The sequence below is a fragment of the Mobula birostris genome, chromosome 23 (genome assembly GCF_030028105.1).
Source record: "Mobula birostris isolate sMobBir1 chromosome 23, sMobBir1.hap1, whole genome shotgun sequence".
NCBI lineage: Eukaryota > Metazoa > Chordata > Chondrichthyes > Myliobatiformes > Myliobatidae > Mobula > Mobula birostris.
In genome coordinates this window covers 25,823,691-25,843,226 of record NC_092392.1, presented here as the reverse complement: position 1 = coordinate 25,843,226, position 19,536 = coordinate 25,823,691, and the positions used below count along the sequence as shown (strand labels likewise).

At 39.4% G+C, this 19,536-nt stretch overlaps 1 protein-coding gene across 2 annotated transcripts in view; it reads right to left on the bottom strand.

Moving 5' to 3' along the window:
- The window catches only part of net1 (neuroepithelial cell transforming 1), a 130,751-nt gene that overhangs the window by 42,511 nt on the left and 68,704 nt on the right, over positions 1-19,536 (bottom strand). Inside the window, exon 3 of one of the 2 annotated variants that reach the window (XM_072241277.1) lies at positions 10,034-10,096. In XM_072241277.1, the coding sequence (XP_072097378.1) occupies positions 10,034-10,096 (63 nt within the window). The remainder of the gene's footprint in view (positions 1-10,033; positions 10,097-19,536) is intronic. The other variant, XM_072241278.1, reaches the window with a different exon arrangement.

Here is a 19,536-nt window from a genome sequence, read left to right as displayed (position 1 = left end):
CTAACCACACATCCTACTGCACCAGACACTTCTTCCAGCTCAGCCCTATTTCCTCGCTGCAATCCACCCAGCCTCTTGAGGCTGACAGCTCAATTGCTGACCCATCACATGCTGGAGCCCTCAACGTTCTGTATTTTCATCTCTTTTCACAGCATCACCAATTGTTTTTTTTTCCATCATGAAAGATTAATGTCAATTTATCTCTATTTAAAACATCATAATGTTTAAACTTGATTTAAAACATCAATGTCTCTTCAGGGAGACATTGTTGACAGGTTTATTCAAGAGGGAACAATCCTGTCACAATCTAAAATATCATAAAAGTACTTCCATTCTATCATTCAGAGTGGAAAATATTCGGTTAGCATTTTGTAACACAGAGAGACTCAAAGCTGAGCTCAATATTGAGGATAAGCTCAGAAAGCTCAACACAAAGAGCTGTTCAACCCAATACGCTGACTGTCCATTTCCCTCCCTAGATGTGTCATACTGCTGAGTTCCTCCAGCACCATGTGTTGCTTTAGATTCCAGCATCTCCTGTCCCTTACGGCCCCAAACTCCGAAAGGAGTTAATTTTGAAAATAGTTTTGAATATCCGGGAAGCATTTAGATATTGAAAATTCCAAGTTGTCTTTGTTCTATTGCCAGAGGGAATACAAAACTGGCCACAATGCTGTGCAGTTAGCAAGTACTTAAAAGGTCATTTGTAGCATAATTACATTAGATCAATGATAAGTCTCTGCATTGTATTGTGCAATTAAAAGTGGTGTGATATTGGGAACTATTTTGCTCCGCATTACTATTTTAGAGGTTCTTACTGTCAAATAACAGTGTTGGTGAATTTTTGAATGCTCTTCAGGTTAGCAATTAAAAAGTAGTTTCTTAGAATAGATAATAGGTTTGTTGCCACCAAAAGATTAAATCTCCATAAGACATAGGAGCAGAATTAGGCCATTTGGCTCATCGAATCTGCTCTGCCATTCCATCATGATTGATTTATTTTCCCTCTCAACCCCTTTTCCTGCCTTCTCCAGATAACATTTGATCCCCCCCCTTATTAATTATGAACCAATTAACTTCCGCTTTAAATATACCCAAGTGATTTGGCCTCCACAGCTGTCTGTGGCAATGAATTATACAGACTCACCACCTTCTGGCTAAAGAAATTCCTCCTCACCTCGGTCCTAAAATTACATCCTTGTATTTGGAGTCTGTGACCTCTGGTATTAGACTCTCCACCTATAAAAACATCTTCTTCACATCCACTCTACCTAGGTCTTCCAATATTCAACAGTACATTTAATGTCAGAGAAATGTATACAATATACATCCTGAAATTCTTTTTCTTCACAACCATGCATGAAAACAGAGGAGTGTCCCAAAGAATGAATGACAGTTAAATGTTAGAACCTCAAAGCCCCCCCAGCACCCTCCTCCCATGCGTAAGCAGCAAAGTAACGATTCCCCTTCCCCACCAGCAAAAATAACATCAGCAACCCCACCAAGCACTCAAGTGTGCAGCAAAGCATCAATAAAGACACAGAGTTGCAGTACCCCAAAGACTACTCGTTTACCCAGTAATTCGACATACCACAGGCTCACTCTCTCTCCCTAATAAGGGAAAATGAGGCGTCCCCATTTCACAGTGAAAGGGGATACATAACAAATAACTTGCTGATTTACGATGTTAAAAGTTTGTTGCATCGCTTTTTCTGAGCTCTGTGCCCAAAGAACTCAATAGGCTATCAGAAACATCCTCTCTACCTTAGCCTTCCAATATTCAATAGGCTATAAGAAGCATCCTCTCTATCTAGGTCTTCCAATATTCAATAGGTTTCAATGATATCCCCTCATTCTTCTAAACACCAGGAAGTACAGGCCAGAGCTATCAAAGCTCCTCATACATTAACCCTTTCATTTCTGGGATCATTTCCGTGAACTATCTCCGGATCTTCTCCAATGCAGCACATTTTTTCTTCGATAAAGGGCCCAAAACTTCTCACAATACTCCAAGTGTAGTTTGATCGACAAAAAGTGGTGGATACCGCCCTGTCCATCATGGGTAAAGCCCTCCATACCAATGAAAACATCTACATGGAGCATGGTTGCAGGAAAGCTGCATCCATCATCAGGGACTCCCACCACCCAGGTCATGCTCTCTTCTTGCTGCTGCTATCAGGAAGGTGGTACAAGAACCTGAGAACTCACACCACCAAGTTTAAAACATAGAAACATAGAAAACCTACAGCACAATACAGGCCCTTTGGCCCACAAAGTTGTGCCGAACATGTCCCTACCTTAGAAATTACTAGGCTTACCCAGAGCCCTCTATTTTTCTAAGCTATCCAAAAGTCTCTTAAAAGACCCTCTCGTATCCACCTCCACCACTGTTGCCGGCAGCCCATTCCACGCACTAACCACTCTCTGCGTAAAAAAACTTACCCCTGACATCTCCTCTGTACCTACTCCCAAGCACCTTAAACCCTCTTGTGGCTGCCGTTTCAGCCCTGGGAGAAAGCCTCTGACTATCCACATGATCAATGCCTCTCATCATCATATACACCTCTATTAGGTCACCTCTCATCCTCCACCACTCCAAGGAGAAAAGGCAGAATTCACTCAACCTGTTTTCATAAGGTATGCTCCCCAAACCATCCAGGCAACATCCTTCTAAATCTCCTCTGCACCCTTTCTATGGTTTCCACATCCTTCCTGTAATGAGGCAACCAGAATTGAGCACAGTACTCCAAGTGGGTTCTGACCAGGGTCCTATATAGCTGCAACATTACTTCTCGGCTCCTAAATTCAATTCCCCGATTGATAAGGTCAATACACCGTATGCCTTCTTAACCACAGAGTCAACCTACACAGCTGCTTTGAGCGTCCTATGGACTCGGACTCCAAGATCCCTCTGATCCTCCACACTGCCAAGGGTCTTACCATTAATACTATATTCTGCCATTATATTTGACCTACCAAAATGAACTACTTCACACTTATCTGTGTTGAACTCCACCTGCCACTTCTCAGCCCAGTTTTGCATCCTATCAATGTCCCACTGTAACCTCTGACAGCCCTCCCACACTATCCACAACACCCCAACCTTTGTGTCATCAGCAAACTTACCAACCCATCCCTCCACTTCCTCCAGTTTAGGAACAGTTATTACCCCTCACTCATCAACTGGGGGGATAACTTCATGGAACTTCATTTGCCCCATCACTGAAGTGCTCCGACAACCTCTGAACTCACGTCTAAGGATTCTTCAGTTCATGTTCTCAATATATATTGCTTATTTATTTATTATTTTTTCTTTCTTTCTTTTTGTATTTGTAGTTTGTTGTCTTTTGCATACTGGTTGTCCGCCTTGTTGGTGCGGTCCTCGTGGTACATTGATAATAAATTTACTTTGAACTTTGACCACTGCCTTATAAAGTCCCAGCATAATATCCTTGCGCTTATACTCTCGTCCTTTTGAAATGAATGCTAACATTGCATTTGCCTTCCTTCTCACTAACTCAATCTGTAAGCTAACCTCTGGGGAATCCTGCATGAGTACTCCCAAGTCCCTTTGCACCCCAACTTCTGAATTTTCTCCCCATTGAGCGAAGTCTTCCCTTTTATTCCTTCTACCAAAGTGCATGGCCATACATTTCCCTACACTATATTCCACCTGCCACTTTTTTGCCCATTCTCCTAATCTAAATCCTTCTGCAGACTCTCTGTTTCGTCAACATTACCTGACCCATTGTATCGTCCACAAACTGGGCTACAAAGCCATCAAATTCGCTATCCAAATCAATGATATATAACGTGAAAAGAAGCAGACCCAACATCGACCCCTACAGAACACCACTGAGTCACCGGCAGCCAATCAGAAACACCCCCCTTTATTCCCACTCTTTGTCTCCAGACAGTTAGCCATTCTTCTGTCCAGACTTGCATCACTGAGAGGAGGAATATGTGCGAGGAAAAGGGAAACGAGAAAATAAGAATACCCAATGAGCTTTCAGAAAAAAATTGATTAGGTAAACCTTTCAAAATCAAACTCTTGTCAGGTAGCACCACAATGAGGAAACTGGAGTTCTCCGGAGAGGTGAAACACAAGCAGCAAATTACATGTTATCACGCAATTGAAAGTACCAGACATACTGAAGAAAGATGACCTTATAACCTCAACACATGTACATGTTGACAGAAATTTAAAACTTGCTAGACATACAAATCTCTAATTTTATAAAGTCTCCTTTGTTTACTTGGCTCCCACAAGTGAAACCTTTCTTTAGCATGCTCTATTATTAGGAGAGCACTCCTATATTGCAGGCATCTCAAGTGTTTTGTCACCTGGGTAAGGTATTTGACAGGTTTGTGCTGTACATAGTTCACTGATGGTGTCACTGTATGGTTCATTAGCTAAAAATAATGCTTTCAATGGTACCAGCCTTACACTTCTGAATTATAAACAGTGCTATTATAGATAAGCAGTCAGAGTAATAGGGAACATTTCAATATACCATTACATCCTAATGCACTAAACTACAAATTGTTTATTCCATATTTTTCAAGATATTACTGCAGTACAGATTTATCCCAGTACACAAAATGGCACTCTGTTAAAGCAGTTACAATCTAGACACAGCCTTGTATGGTAAATGAATTTGGTAGGTCAACATTTGTGCATTATGCATTTAAAAATAAGTGGTAAAATCACACAAGCATGAAAAAACACCAGTACTTGACCTTATGGAGTTTTAACTAATTAATAAACCTGTTAGTGTGAGAGACTTTTTTTTTTTAAAAACAGATCTCTCAATTTACACTTATTTTTAAAAACCAAAAAAAAAGGACGCATATATTATTGACTTTACATAAAAAATAAGAAATAGGAGCAGGAGTCCACCATCTGGCCTGTTGAGCCTGCTCCGCCATTCATTAAGATCACGGCTGATCTGGCCATGGATTCATCTCCACTTACCTGCCTTTTCCCCATAACCCTTAATTCCCTACTATGCAAAAATCTATCCAACCTTGTCTTAAATATATTTACTGAGGTAGCCTCTACTGTTTCACTGGGCAGAGAATTCCACAGATTCACCACTCTCTGGGAAAAGCAGTTCCTCATCTCCATCCTAAATCTACTCCCCTGAATCTTGAGGCTATGTCCTCTAGTTCTAGTCTCACCTACCAGTGGAAACAACTTTCCTGCCTCTATCTTATCTATCCCTTTCATAATTTTATATGCTTCTATAAGATTTCATCTCACTCTTCAGAATTGCAGTAAATACAGTCCCAGGCAATTCAATCTCTCCTCATAGTCTAACCCCCTCATCTCTGGAATCAACCTGGTGAACCCCCTTTGCACCACCTCCAAAGCAAGTATATCCTTCCTCAAGTATTTACTAGTATTTATTGCTCTTCTCCAGCAGCCATTGAAAAGGTGGTGAGGAGCTATCCTCTTCAACTGCTGCTGTTCATTCTTTTAATGGTTTTGGGCAGAGAGTTCCAGAATTTATACCCAATAACGATGAAGGAATAGAGATACATATCCAAGTAAGGGCACTCCTCCAAATTGAAAGCATTAATGCAAGTGTGGTGCTCCCAAACATGTGATGCATTATCTTGGAATTTTATTTTATCAATAACATTTTCTTACTGCAATCTACAATTGGCTGATTAGGAGCATCTTGCAAAGGATTTGAGTTCTGCATTTAAAACCATTTTCAAGACTCTTTGTTAGCAGCTAACACAACACTTTACACTTTCCATATGATTGCGTGGAATTCCTCTGGGTGCGCTGGTCTCTTCCCACTTTCCAAAGACATACCTTTAGGATTAGTGAGCGTGGTATGTTGGAGCTGGTGGTGTAGTGACATTGTGAGCTGCTCAGCACAATCCTTTCTGATTTAATTTGTCATAAATGACACATTTCACTTATGTTTTGATATACATGTGACAAAAAGGGCTAATCTTAATCTTGTTGTTCATTCCATTTGCAACACAAAGAGGGGAAATTAAGGTTAGCAGTTTACAGACCATACATGCTTGATGGGGGACAGCAATGATTCCCAATTATAATTTCCCAAACTCAGTCAGAAAAGTCAAGTGAAGATATTGAACTGCACTGCTCTTCTGCCGAGCTGGCAAGATTCTTCTTGATCACTTGTTTGTATCAAATAGCACACGTACAGAATGCCAGGAGCAGTTTTCTGTTCAAAGCTGTGTCTGGTGCCCAACATGAGTACAGAAAATGAACAGGAATGGGGGATGCAGTATCAGTCTGTTGAAAATTAGTTTATGGATTAGTTGATAGGGATATTGTTAGAAAAGATTGAGCTACTGATTTTATGAAGTGTAAACTACATATTGTAGTGGTCAAAGTATTTCAATCAGAACACAATGGCAGCAGGACACCTGACCTGTCAAGCCTGACCCATCATTCAGTCTGATCTGCACCAAGTTTCAGTGCTAGTTCCACAGTATTCTAAGTTTCCTAATTTCAAAATTTAAGCTATTTCTTCTTTAAATGCCTTTGCAATCCTCTGGGATCAGAAATTCCAGGGACTCATTTCCATCTTCAAGAAGGAGTTCCTTTGCAAATCAGTATTAAAATTTCTATCCTTTTATCAGGTAGCTGTGTTGTTTAAATTCCATTCGTCAAGATTTTGCCTGCTTTCTCAACCTGTCTGGCTCTTTACAGCATGCCCTTCCACCGGCTTCTGTGTTTTCACTAAACCTGGCTGTCAACTCTCTGCCCTCTCCTCTAAATCAATACTATAGTAGTAAGCTGGGGGCCAAGAAATAATTTTTAGGCACTCCACTAGTTATTTCCTTCCAGCCTGAAAAATACCCATTTATTCAATTTTTCTCCTTTATGTGAAAACCAAATTTTCAGTCCATGTTCTGGTGCAAATTTTCAACTCGAAACTTCTCTGTACCTAGTGGGAAGGAATGTCTCAAAATAAATTTTCCTTTTTGTTTAGTGAACTTGCTGCTCCCAAACGTAAGCCAAAGTGATCTGGTTTTCAAATCAATATGACAAAAACCTGTTACTACAACTATGCTCAACACTTAAACATTAGTCAAAATACTCTCATTACATCAGTTGCTTCATCCAGTTGTGCTGGTTTATTTCACAAGAAAGATCTGCAACTAGAAAGCAGACTATTCTTTGAAGTTCTTCAGACTACTTTCCATTATTTGTATCAATCTTGTACCCATTTTCTCCAATTTTTCCATTCATTAGTTAACTAGTAAAATACTAGACTGCTCCAAAACCTGTGTTTGCTGACAATGGACCATCAGGTCTTAGGTTTCACTTTGATTTCCTCATCACTATTTACAGGACAATTTGAAAATATCTGATACAAAAGTATTTAATTTTTTTTTTGGTAATACCAGATCTATATGCCCCATTTATACCTCCTTCAGACAAACCTATTATAATTCATGCACTTTAATCCAACCCAATACTCCTTTTGCCAGTTAATCTTCCCTGCTTTCCATTTGATCCCTTATATTCTCTCCACTTCCCAACTTTTCAATTTTAAAAGTAGTTCCAGTCAAAGCACAAACTAGAACATTAACCCTTTTATACCCCCTCATAGGTGTTATCTAACTCAAGCATTTTCAGTATTTTCTGTTTTACTTCTCGGCCAGTCCCTCAGATTTCATGACTAATTTAATTACTCTGGTTTTGAGGAGACTGATGAGGCCTACATAGGAACCACAGGCTTTTTCCACAGATGGGGCAGAGGCAGGTGGATGGTTGGTGAGGCGTTACACTGCTTCTACTGTAGAAGATTATGTATCAATAAAAAGATTTTAAAAAATGAAAATTTGAATACTTTCTTCTGCCTGCCTTGAAATTTTTTTCCCCCATGATGAGCTTAGATAAGAGTACAATTCTGAAGTTATGCATGTGGCATGAGACAGCATGACTGGCTCAAAAGTGCCAACTGGGTGTAACTAGAACAGGGATATTATTGATTTTATTCAGAGATACAGTGTGGAATAGGCCCTTCCTACCCTTCGATCTGCACCACCCAGCAGCCCCGACAACCCCCTTCTCTCCCATTTAATCCTAACCTAATCATGGGAAAATTTACAATGACAGATTAACCTACTGACCAGTATGTCTATAGAATGTGGGGGAAAACTGGAGTACCTGGAGAAAACCCACGCATGCCATGGGCAGAAGGTACAAACTCCACACAGAGGATGCCAGGATTGAACTATGACACCTCAAGTTGAAATAGCTTTGTGCTAACTCCTACGCTACTGTGGGACCTGTAGCCTAGGAGAAGACAGTGGCATTCTGTGAATTTGGAGGACTTGGTGTTATAGAGAAGTCATTGCAGTTACACTTCCGGTGCCTTGCAATGCCTACTGTAGGTAGTTCAGGTCTCAGAAGCATGTACATCATCAGGGATCATTGCTGCTCAGCAGACCATGAGTTTTGTGCCAGGTCTGAGGTCTTGATCTTCAAATACTGTCTCATTTGATCAACACTCCGGTATATTGAAGGTAGCAATGATAAATTTCATCATTGATGTTTACCTTCTCCTAGAGGTGGCTTTCAAAAGATAAAAACAGGTTCTTCGCTTTAGGGGTTCTATGCAAACTTTTATCATTAGAAGGTGGTATTATACCCTGGGGGAATGGGGCTGCTGCTGCAGAAAAACTACTAGTGCAGGACCTTACCTCTTCCACCTACCACCTCCCAACTTCTTACTTCATCCCCCAGCCTGCCCACCCACCCACTTTCCTCCTCACCTGGTCTCATCTATAACATGCTAGCTTGTACTCTTTCCCCTATTCTTATAAAGTGGCATCATTCTTAGTAATTAAAGTTCATCTTCCAAATACAAATTCCCATTAGTAGGGGAAAAAAGTGGTTGCTAATATTTCTGCCATTTTAAAAAAGAACAATTAAGTTTTGTGTCTTATTTTATTACTAACTGAAGGATACTTCAGTTGGCTCAGAGAGAAAAAAAAGCATTGCATAAAAGATGAACAATAATTTCTCTATTACAAATTTTATTTAAATATGTTTTATATAGCAGAAGTTAAGGCCTTTTCAGTTCATGAAATGATTGAATACTACAATTCAGAAGGATACCATTTGGCCTTCTCTGCTGTGCCTGCTTTTTGAAAAGTGACGATTTAATGTTCCCCGACCCTCAGCCCCCAAGTAAAATTTATAAAGCACTCTATATCCAGGATTAATATTGGTCAAGAATTCACTATTCATTTTACTCATACCAATGAAGGGTCTTGGCCTGAAGCACTGACTGTTTATACCCCTCCATAGATGCTGCCTGACTTGCTGAGTTCCTCCAGCATTTTGTGTGCGTGATACACTCAAAATCTCCAGTATCTGCAGCATCTCTTGTGCTCATTATTCTTCCCAAGATCTTTTATAACTACTGAAACTGACATTGTTTCCAAAGCACAGGATGACTGATACTCCTGAGAGTGAAGGATCTGCTCCCACCCACAAAGAAAACCTAAACTGTCTTTAAATCTGTTTACAATGACAAGTTGCATCAAATCAGCTAATTCAGCAGAAAACAGATCAATGCTATTTTATGCACCTGATTCTATGTGGGTGGGTGGATGGATTGAATGGAAGGATTTTGATTTAGGCTCTCATCACTTTACCATCTGCCACATCACCAGGTAAACGTAAAACAGGCCACAACTGATACTCATTCCCAAGACTGCAATATGAACAAACAACTGGGGAAGATATCTATCTAGCATGACTCATCACTGAAATTTAAGAAATAGCTATACAGAGGACAAAACATTTTCTTAAGAAATATGGTTCATGTTTGTATCTCAATCATGTACAAAATACCTTGACCAATTTTTGAAAACTTTCATGATATCCATGCATAACAATCAAGGTGCAATAACCAGTCACCCATGACTAATTTTCACAACTGCAAGACTGTAAAAATGTATAGTATTATAGCAATCAAATGCAACAGGCAAGCTCTATTTTATTGGACTATGAAGCATGCAATTATACCTTAATATCAAGGCTACAAAGACTGATGACATCATCATCTTTCGCTCTTCGTTTCCTTTTCTTCTAGGAGAGAAGAAACAATAGACTTAGCAAGTTTATAAATAAATAAATACACTTGAAACCAGAGCGGTTTAATGTACAAAAATTCTTCAAAGAATCTCAAAGGATCAGTAGCACAATTACATAATTCCAATCAGATAATGACACATTGTCCAGTCTTGCATTTGTATGCAGATGAAACACAAATCAAAATGCTCCATTCTGACAATAAACGGCAATCATCATTCATGTCAGTACAATCTTTTGAGTTAATCCTCAAGAAATGCTCTAGTATAAATGGATTAGTTGAGGAGAGAGTATCTCTCATTTATTTAACTCAATATGACATGTTTTGCTGACCAGTGAAGATGAATTTAGAATCCAACCATATAGTGGAAGTACTAGAAGGAAATGCTAGAAGGACAATATTAGGGGAATGCAACCTCTGGGAACATTCTGAAAGTAGGCAAAGACTCAATGGGCCAAATGGCCTATTTTTAGTCATGATAAAATAACGTCTCATTAGTGCCTTCAAGGTGAATAACAGATAGGTAATAACTACCATCCTCATTGATGGACAAAACTCGTGAAATAAATTCAATAGAACATTCATTGCTGAAATGAAGGGACCAATTCTAACCTTAGAGGGCAGCAAACATGTGTGGATGCCATTGTCTTTTGGTCACAAATCTGATATCCATTAACAATGCAGAGGCTGATTTTAAACTTACAGAAAAGCAAATACGCGTGGGTGACTTTACATTTATTGGTCACAAATCTGATATCTATTATTGGCAAAAACCCTGGCTTATTTTGGTAAACAACTATGCAAAAATTTAAGAAAATCTCAGGCAGACTTGCTTGCTATTACTTGCATTTTTAATCCACCCAACAGAGCAAAGTGTTTTTTTAAAAAAAATTGCCTCCTATATTCATCATCCTCTACTAAGATCACTCAAGATTTTCAGATTAAGGCCCTAGGATTTGACAGTGACTTGACTAGCATCCTAAAGTTTTAAAAGTTATAATCTAAATCAATCATGTCAAGATTATATATCTCTAAGGATTTTATGCATTGAAACAAGCACATCACCATTGAAATGCAGTCTACATTCTTACTCAACAACAGGCTTACCAGTTCACTTTGGCATCTTGCATCCCCAACAGCTTTTACCTGCACCTTCAAATCACAAAATATTTCCCCTCTCTAACTGTGACCTTTCCCAGTCTGAAACCATTCACACATTCTCTCTATTTCCAGCACCAATCTACTATTTGTCCTGTATGCCTCTGGGTGGTCTTTCTTCCTCAACAGCTGTTTTCACATTCCCATCCTCCTACCTCACCCCCACCTTCGCACCTCCTCCTGTCAAGTCCATTGAATTTCTTCACCTTGAAGCGTTGACAAATTCATGTATGTTTCACCTTAGGAAAGACATCACCCGCAGCAATAAAACTGAAATATAAATTTGTTTTGTCTTTTTTGGTCCAAAGCTGATAGTTGATATGGAAGATGATTATCTAACTTTACTGATTGATTGAGATACAGCACGGAATCAGCCCTCAAGCCATGCTGCCCAGCAATCCTCCAATTTAATGTAAAAAGCAAGACCCAGAGGAAACCCACACAGTCACAGGGAGAATGTATGAACTCCTTACAGGCAGTGTTCAGAATTAAACCTTGGTCGCCTGTAATGTAGAGCTAACCACTGAACTACCGTGCCAACTTATTTACTTCTCCAGTTATAAAAATACCATCTTGTGAGCTGTTTTCATTTTCCATCTCTTACCCTGATTTTTGTCCATGCACATACAGCAAGACCTTTCATAACAACACACACAAAATGCTGGAGGAACTCAGTAGGCCAGGCAGCATCAATGGAAAAAAAGAGTACAGTGGACGTTTTGGGCTGAAACCCTTTGGCAGGACTGGAGAAAAAAAAAGCTGAGGAATCTACTTTCTTCCATAGATGCTGCCTGACCTGCTGAGTTCCTCCAGCATTTTGTGTGTGTTACTTAGATTTCTAGCAACTGCAGATTTTCTCCTGTTTGTAATTGGAGGCCCTTCTTAACATAGGTTTGCATTAAATCTTCTGTGACATCAGGGAAGAGGACCACCAAAAAAAATTCTCCAGTTCCTGAACTCTACAGTTCTCTAAACTTACAAGTCTGCACATAGGTAGTAAGCAGCTCACATGGATTTAGCTTTTAAAGACTCCAGCAGAAACAACCACCTTGTGATCTTGATGCTATTTGTTTCATTATACTCTGAGCACCTGCTTGATCAGTATTTTTAGGAAAACAGAATTATAACCTGCAAATTTCTCATCATTTTATCTGAATTTTGTGTATGAATAATAAAGTTTAATAATAAATATAATTTATAAACTAATTTGACCATAAAACTATAAACAAACACAAAAGTCAATTTTGGAATCAATCCTGTAAGGAAGCAGGAAATAAAGATATTTTATTTAAGGAAGGCTTCAAATAGAAGTTCTTGGCAAATCTCAGCACTTTACTAGGCAAAAACAGCAGGCAGGAACAACTGGTCAGCAACCTGAAATAATAAAAAAGGTGCCAGGTTAAAGACAACATTGATGTTCTCTTTCTGAAAGTGTTGAGATGCGTTTCCTTCGGAACAGAGGAAACTGAGGGGAGATTTAATTGGATGCTCATATAATACAGGTCAATAACCAAAGGTGCATTGATTTAAAGTGATTGTGAAAGAATGATGATGATGTGGATATTATTACACTTTCACACAGAGGGCAATGAACCTGAAACTTGCTGCTTGAAGCTCTCAAAGAAACCACTGTGTTTCTTTTAAAAAGTACTTTGTTGCATTTAATCTTCAAAAAATATTAAGAGCTGTAAAAGAGATTAATCTAGATAATTCTTCAACTAAAAGTAGCATGATGTGCCAAATAGCCCCCTCCTGTGCTATCAATTTCTACGATATACAACTGTGAAGGGGCAAGGGGGGGAATGGGGCTGCCACGATGGCATAGCAGTTCGTGTGACACTATTACATCTCAGGGCATTGGAGTTTGGAGTGCAATTCTGGCATCATCTGTAAGGAGTTTGTACATCTTCCCTATGGAATGCATTTGTTTTCTCGGGATGCTCTGGTTTTCTCCCATATTCCAAAGGTTAGTAGGATAATAAATTAGTAAATTGTCCCATGATTAGGCTTGTGGTAAATCAAGGCTTGCCGGCTGGCGTGGCTCAAAGGATGGAAGGGCCTATTCCATGATTTATTTCAATTAATCAATAAATAATTTTGAAAATGGATTCCTTCCTTATTTGACTGTGAATGACAAGATATTAAAGGTCACACACAGAGTGGTTAAAAAATCAGAGGTATTCCTTTTAAACATTTAGATTTTTCCCTACACTTACTGTAATTCATAGTTAGTACAGTTTCACTAATTACAAGTCCTCCATAAATTTATAATGTTTGATAGAGTTTGCTTATTTAAAATAATAGCACTACTGACACATTTTATAATATACAAAACAAATTTTGTACAAAATGTGGTTATACACAAGGTGACAGCTTCAAAGTACACATTAGATAGGTGTCAAAGTATTGATTTGCTCAATTATAGGAAAACAACATGCTTTCATCCAGGAATTTAGTGCTTCCAGGATATCTTAGGGACAAAGTCTGAATCTTTTGTATCTTTAATATGTGAGATGCATCTGGGTAGACTCTCTCTGAAAAATATGAAAGCTTCATTTAGCATTCATCCAGTGCTACAGCTCAAAAAGCACACTGGAAAGAGATTCAGCCAAATCAACATATGGCATCAGCGCATCAGAAAAGTGTAAACAGACTCCTCAGTCACTTCCCCTGATGTAAATGAAGGAATGAATTAAGTAGATGACACCTATTTGCTGCCATAAAGCGATAGACAAATAACCACTCTCGTCTGACATGTCCATGTTTATCTATTATCATGGTACATTTCAAATACTATGCTGCATCATTGTTAGAAGTGTTAACAGTTCTTGCTCAACAAACAAGGTTTTTCCTCCGTCATAAAATCATATAGCACAAAACAACACTTGGAATTTAACAGGACTGGAAAGGAAAGGGGGAAGAAGCCAGAATAAAGTGGTGGAGGGAGGGGAAGTAGTCCATTTTCCACCAGAGGGAGTGGATACTGCCTGACCTGCTGAGGTCCCCCAGCATTTGGCACGTGTTACTCTCGATTTCCAGCATTTGTAGAATCTCATGTTCAAAGACACTTAGTCGATCTCTCATTCCATCTCAGTGCAGACCATCTAACTAGTTCCTTTCCTTTACTTTTTTCCTCGAGCTACACGCATTTCTGTTTTTAGATATGTATCAAATTAACAGCTTTCATCAACCAGTTACAATAGTGATGATAATATGCCACAAGTTAAAAAAAATCAGAATTATAGATTTTGCATTCCTAAATCCTGACCAATTTAAGGTATCCAAAGAAGGGATCCTTATTTTTTAAGCCAAATCCTACTAACTTTGAGACAATGCTGAAATGACAGACTACCAGTACATTTCCATAGTATTTCCTGTCACTGGGAATGCACAAGCAGAAATTGCCTACTTGCTATTGTTCCTTTATCCTCATTGCAGCTTTGTTTTGTGTCTTTTACAGATGGACCAAAATTATTAATTTCCCATTATTATTTTTCTGCTACCATCCACATCAAGACACATTTGGCCTGTGGTACTGGGTTCGGTTGGGGTGAGAGGGGGGTGGTTGCATCCCCTAGAGAGTGGGCCACATTGTGTTTTTCCATGACATGAAGTTGTGTTATCTGCACAGGTATTAAGAAATCTCACCTTGTCCCTCAGTCAACACTATCTCTTTAATCAAGGGCCTGGCCCATTGGCCTTCATAAATCAAAATATTGAGAACAGGAGTTGGGATATTATGCTGAAGTCGAATAAGATGTTGGTGAAGCCTAATTTGGAGCATTGTGTATAGTTTTGGTCACCTACTTAACAGGAATGAGGTAAATAAGATTGGAAGTGCAGAAAATATTTACAAGGGTGTTGCCAGGACTTGACCTGAGTTACTTGGAAAGGTTGAATAGGTTAGGACTTTACTCCCTAGAACACAGAAAAATGAGGGGAAGATTTGATAGAGGTATACAAAACAATGAGGGGTATATATAGGGTGAATGCAAGTAGGCTTTTTCCAGTGACGTTGGGTGGGTCATGGGTTAAGGGTGAAAGCTGAAATATTTAAAGGAAACATGAGGGAACACCTTCACTCAGAGGGTGGTGAGGGTGTGGATAGGTACATGGATCGGAGGACTATGGAGGGCTATGGTCCAGGTGCAGGTTGATGGGACAGGGCAAATTAATAGTTTGTCACAGACTAGACGGGCTGAAGAGCATGCTTCTGTGGTACACTCGAATGTTGAAACGCCTAGAATAGAGGATGTGCATTTAGAATTAAGATGAGGAGGAATTTCTTTAGCCAGAGGGTGATGCATTGCCACAGGCAGCTATGGAGGCCAGGTCATTGTGTGTATTTAAGACTCCTGATAACTTGTGGCTTGAAAGGTTACAGGGAGAAGGCAGATGAATAGGGTTGAGTGGGAAATGGATCAGCCATGATGAGGTGGTGGAGCAGTCTTGTTGGGCCAAGTGGGCATGGTTCTGCTCCCATGTCTTATGGTCTATAACATCTCATTAGAAATAAATTGTAGTAGAATTCCAAAGTGAGAGACAAGTTTCATCACACTGAAACCTCCTTGAACTACTTGGACTATTTGTTTTTAACATCGGTATGCTCTCAAACTGAAAACATTAGGGTCATTTTTACACAGATTTCAATATGAAACAACAAGCAAAGGAAGTGATATGACATTATTCAAAGCATACTGAGAAACAATCTTAACATATGGAATGACAATCAGTTATAATCAGTTTCATCTAATCATTAAATCATGGGGAAGCAATGAGTAGTTTGAATAGCTTTTTTATTAAATTAATATAAAATCATCTACAATTCTTTGAAACTTCTTGGTGTTTGTTATGAATCAACCATATTCCAAAATTCCCAATTAACTTGCATTTATTCCATAGATAAAATCTAGGGCCCTTGACTCCTTAGCTGTTTATTTAAAAATAAAATTTAGCACAATTATGAAATGTTGAACTTCAAAACACTTTGAAAAGGTTCAGCATTCCTCACTTAAGATTTATTTATTCTCTCAGCAAACTGTATAGCTAAAATCAAACAAATTACCAACATTTCATACTTTAAAATAGTACAGGGGACTTCAAACAGGTACTTCATTTTAACTGGGAATAAACATTTAGAGAGCAGGAAATTGCATTATAACTAGTAGCTTTCTGTATACCAAGTATACCATGAATAAAGTGTAAACTTAATGCAAGTTGCTCCTGCATTTGCTTTCTCAGTAGCTCCTATATTAATAGCCTCTTTATGCTTATACTGTATGTTGTTTTTTTTTTAAAAAATGCTTTTTGTGTTTTTTAATGCTATATTGGATCTGGAGTAAAAACCATTTTGTTCTTCTTTACACTCGTGTACTGTCGAATAACTAACAACCTTGATCTCTTCTTTTTAACCGATTTCCATCAGTGGATTCAAGCCGCACACAATTAAGCAAACATTAATTGCAGTGGGAGCATGATCAATTCGTGGTCCGATTTAGTCTGCCCAAATCTCACTGGTATTTCAGAGGAAGTTTGGGAAGTGCAGGATGATGTACTGAGGGATTTGGCTCCACCCAGTGGAGTTGTTTCGATATTGTATTAGCTTTCATTTTCCCATTGACATGCCAAGCTAAATGGCCTAAGGTTTCCAGCCCTGTTCAAGTTCCAGTTCAAGTTTCATTCAACCATACATGAATACAGCCAAATGAAACAGCATTAGTCTGGGGCCAAGATGCAAAACATAGTACCTACAGATACACTGCACAAGGCACGTATAAGATAGCAAGCTATACAGGATAACAAGCACATAGGAGGTATCAGTAAAATAAAGTCACACACAAAAATATATACAGTCCAAGACCTTGAGTCCATGAATATTGCGGCAGTCTGCAGCCAACACAATACAATTTGTCTTCTGCTGAGTAAACACTGGAGGGCAGCACTGACTCCTGCTTGGATGGCGTGCCACACCGCTGACTGATGCCTCTCTCCTGAGTGTCTGTAAACAGGTGACACAGTGGCTTGAAACCTAGTGCTTACTATGACCGAGACCACGTAGCTCCCTCGCCGTACGCCAATAAATCAGTGAATCGAACTTGCAGGATTCCATATTAATAGTATCCAACAGGGTCTTGCAATCACAAGAAAAATGACTAAGACAATCACTTGCTGTTAGACTACTTTGCACACTGACTCATCCAACGCCCCTCTGTTGCAGGTAGCAGTACAATCCAGTTCTTAAGACCCTAGGATGAAGCCCTCCAGAAACAGAACTGCCAGCCTGCAGATCCAACAATCACAACCACAGTGGTTTTAATTTTCCTTAATTTCTGAGTCTATTACCATTCTTTAAAACATTTTTTCCTCAAGAATGTTACTTGTGCCCTCTCTAGTGAAGGCAGATGCAAAATGTGATGTTTAATTTGTCTGTCATCTCTTTATTATTATTTCATAGTGTCATTTTCCAAAAGTCACTCTGTAATCATCATCATCATCAGGTGCTGTGCCCAGTTTGAGCTTTGACTGCCATGGCCCACACACTCCTGTTTTGGGTCAAGTGGATCAATTCATTGGTATTCATTTCCAGTTCTCTGGCTGCTGTCTCCATCATCATTTGTCCTTGTCTTCCTCTTGCTTTCTTCCCTTCAATCTTTCTCGTAATTACCGTGCATTCTAACTCCTCTTTCCTAATCAGATGTCCAATGAAGTTACATTGTCTTTTCATGATCTCATACATTATTTCTCTTTTTGTGTTTGCTCTGTTCATGACATCCTCGTTAGATATTTGTTTCGTCCATGATATTCTTTGCATCCTCCTCAAAAACCACATCTCTGCTGCTTCAATTCATTTCCTCATGTTACTAGATATTGTCCAACATTCTGAGCCATATAACATAACTGGATAAACGTAACATTTCAGTACTCTGAGGCGGGTTGTCATGCCTAGTTTAGTATTGGTCAGTATACTCTTCATTCTCATGAAGGTGTCTTTTGCCATCCCTATTCTTCTTTTGATGTCCATGTCACACCTGCCATCTGATGTCACCCAGCTTCCTAAGTAGCAGAAGTTCTGTACTTGTTTTATGTCTTCCCTGTTTATTCTCAGCCTGCAGATAGGTTTCTCCCTCTTTTTGGATATCACCATACATTCTGTCTTTTTGCAATTGATAGACTCTGTTAAGTCTCTTTTTAAAACTATATTTTTGGCTAGCTGCATCTCATACTTGAAATTTTCTTATTAACTCTGCCAATCATCAGACCTTTCACATGATTTTGGGCAATTTCATGCTCTTCCTTCAATTTTTTTAATACCATCTCTTTTTCCTTTTCAAGGTTCTTTTGAAGACCCTAACTAGAAGTTATATGCTGACTTCGGTTCTTTGCGGAAATGGGACTCACTCTCGGGGTCTCACGGCTGGCCACTTTTCAATTTGCCAAGGATGCGGCCTGGAAGACTAGTGCACTTTCAGGGTGCCGGATTTTTGTGGCTCTGGAGGTGGGTGGATTCAAGACTGGTGCCGCCGCCACCTGACGCGTCGTGGGAAACGAAAGATTGTAAGCAGCAAGGTGGCTGCTGGCTGATTGCCCAGACACCCAAGTTCTTTCGGCGCAGAGCACAGAAGAAGCAACGCAACAGACTTTTAACATCATAAATCAGCGAGTTGTTTTGTTGTCTCCCCTGTCGCTGTGAAACAGAGACACTTCTTTTTCCCTTATAAGGGAGAGAAAGAGACAGAGAGAGACAGAGAAAGTACGTGCATGCACCTGTGGTATGTTGAATTATTGGGTGAACAAGTAGTTTTTGGGGTACTGCAAGTCTGTGTCTTTATTAGTGCTTTGCTGCACACTTGAGTGCTTGGTGGGGGGGTGCTGATGCATTTTTTGCTGATGGGTGAGGGGGGTCGTTGCTTTGCTGCTGTTTATGCGTGGGGGGGGGAGCTGGGGGCTTTGGGGTTCTAACATTTAACCGTCATTCATTCTTTGAGGCACACCTCTGTTTTCATGGATGTTTGCGAAGAAGAATAATTTCAGGATATATATTGTATACATTTCTCTGAATTAAACATATCTATTGAACTATCTTTTTTTTTGTTAATGGTAGATGGTGGGCCCTCCCCTTGCAATTTTTCTGGAATGTACATTTTCATGAAGCAATATTGCAGCTCTACAAAACCTTGGCTAGTCTACACTTGGAGTACCGAGTTTAGTTCTGATTGCCTATTATAGGAAGGATGTTGAAGCTTTAGAGAGGATGCAGAGATTTACCAGGATATTCCTC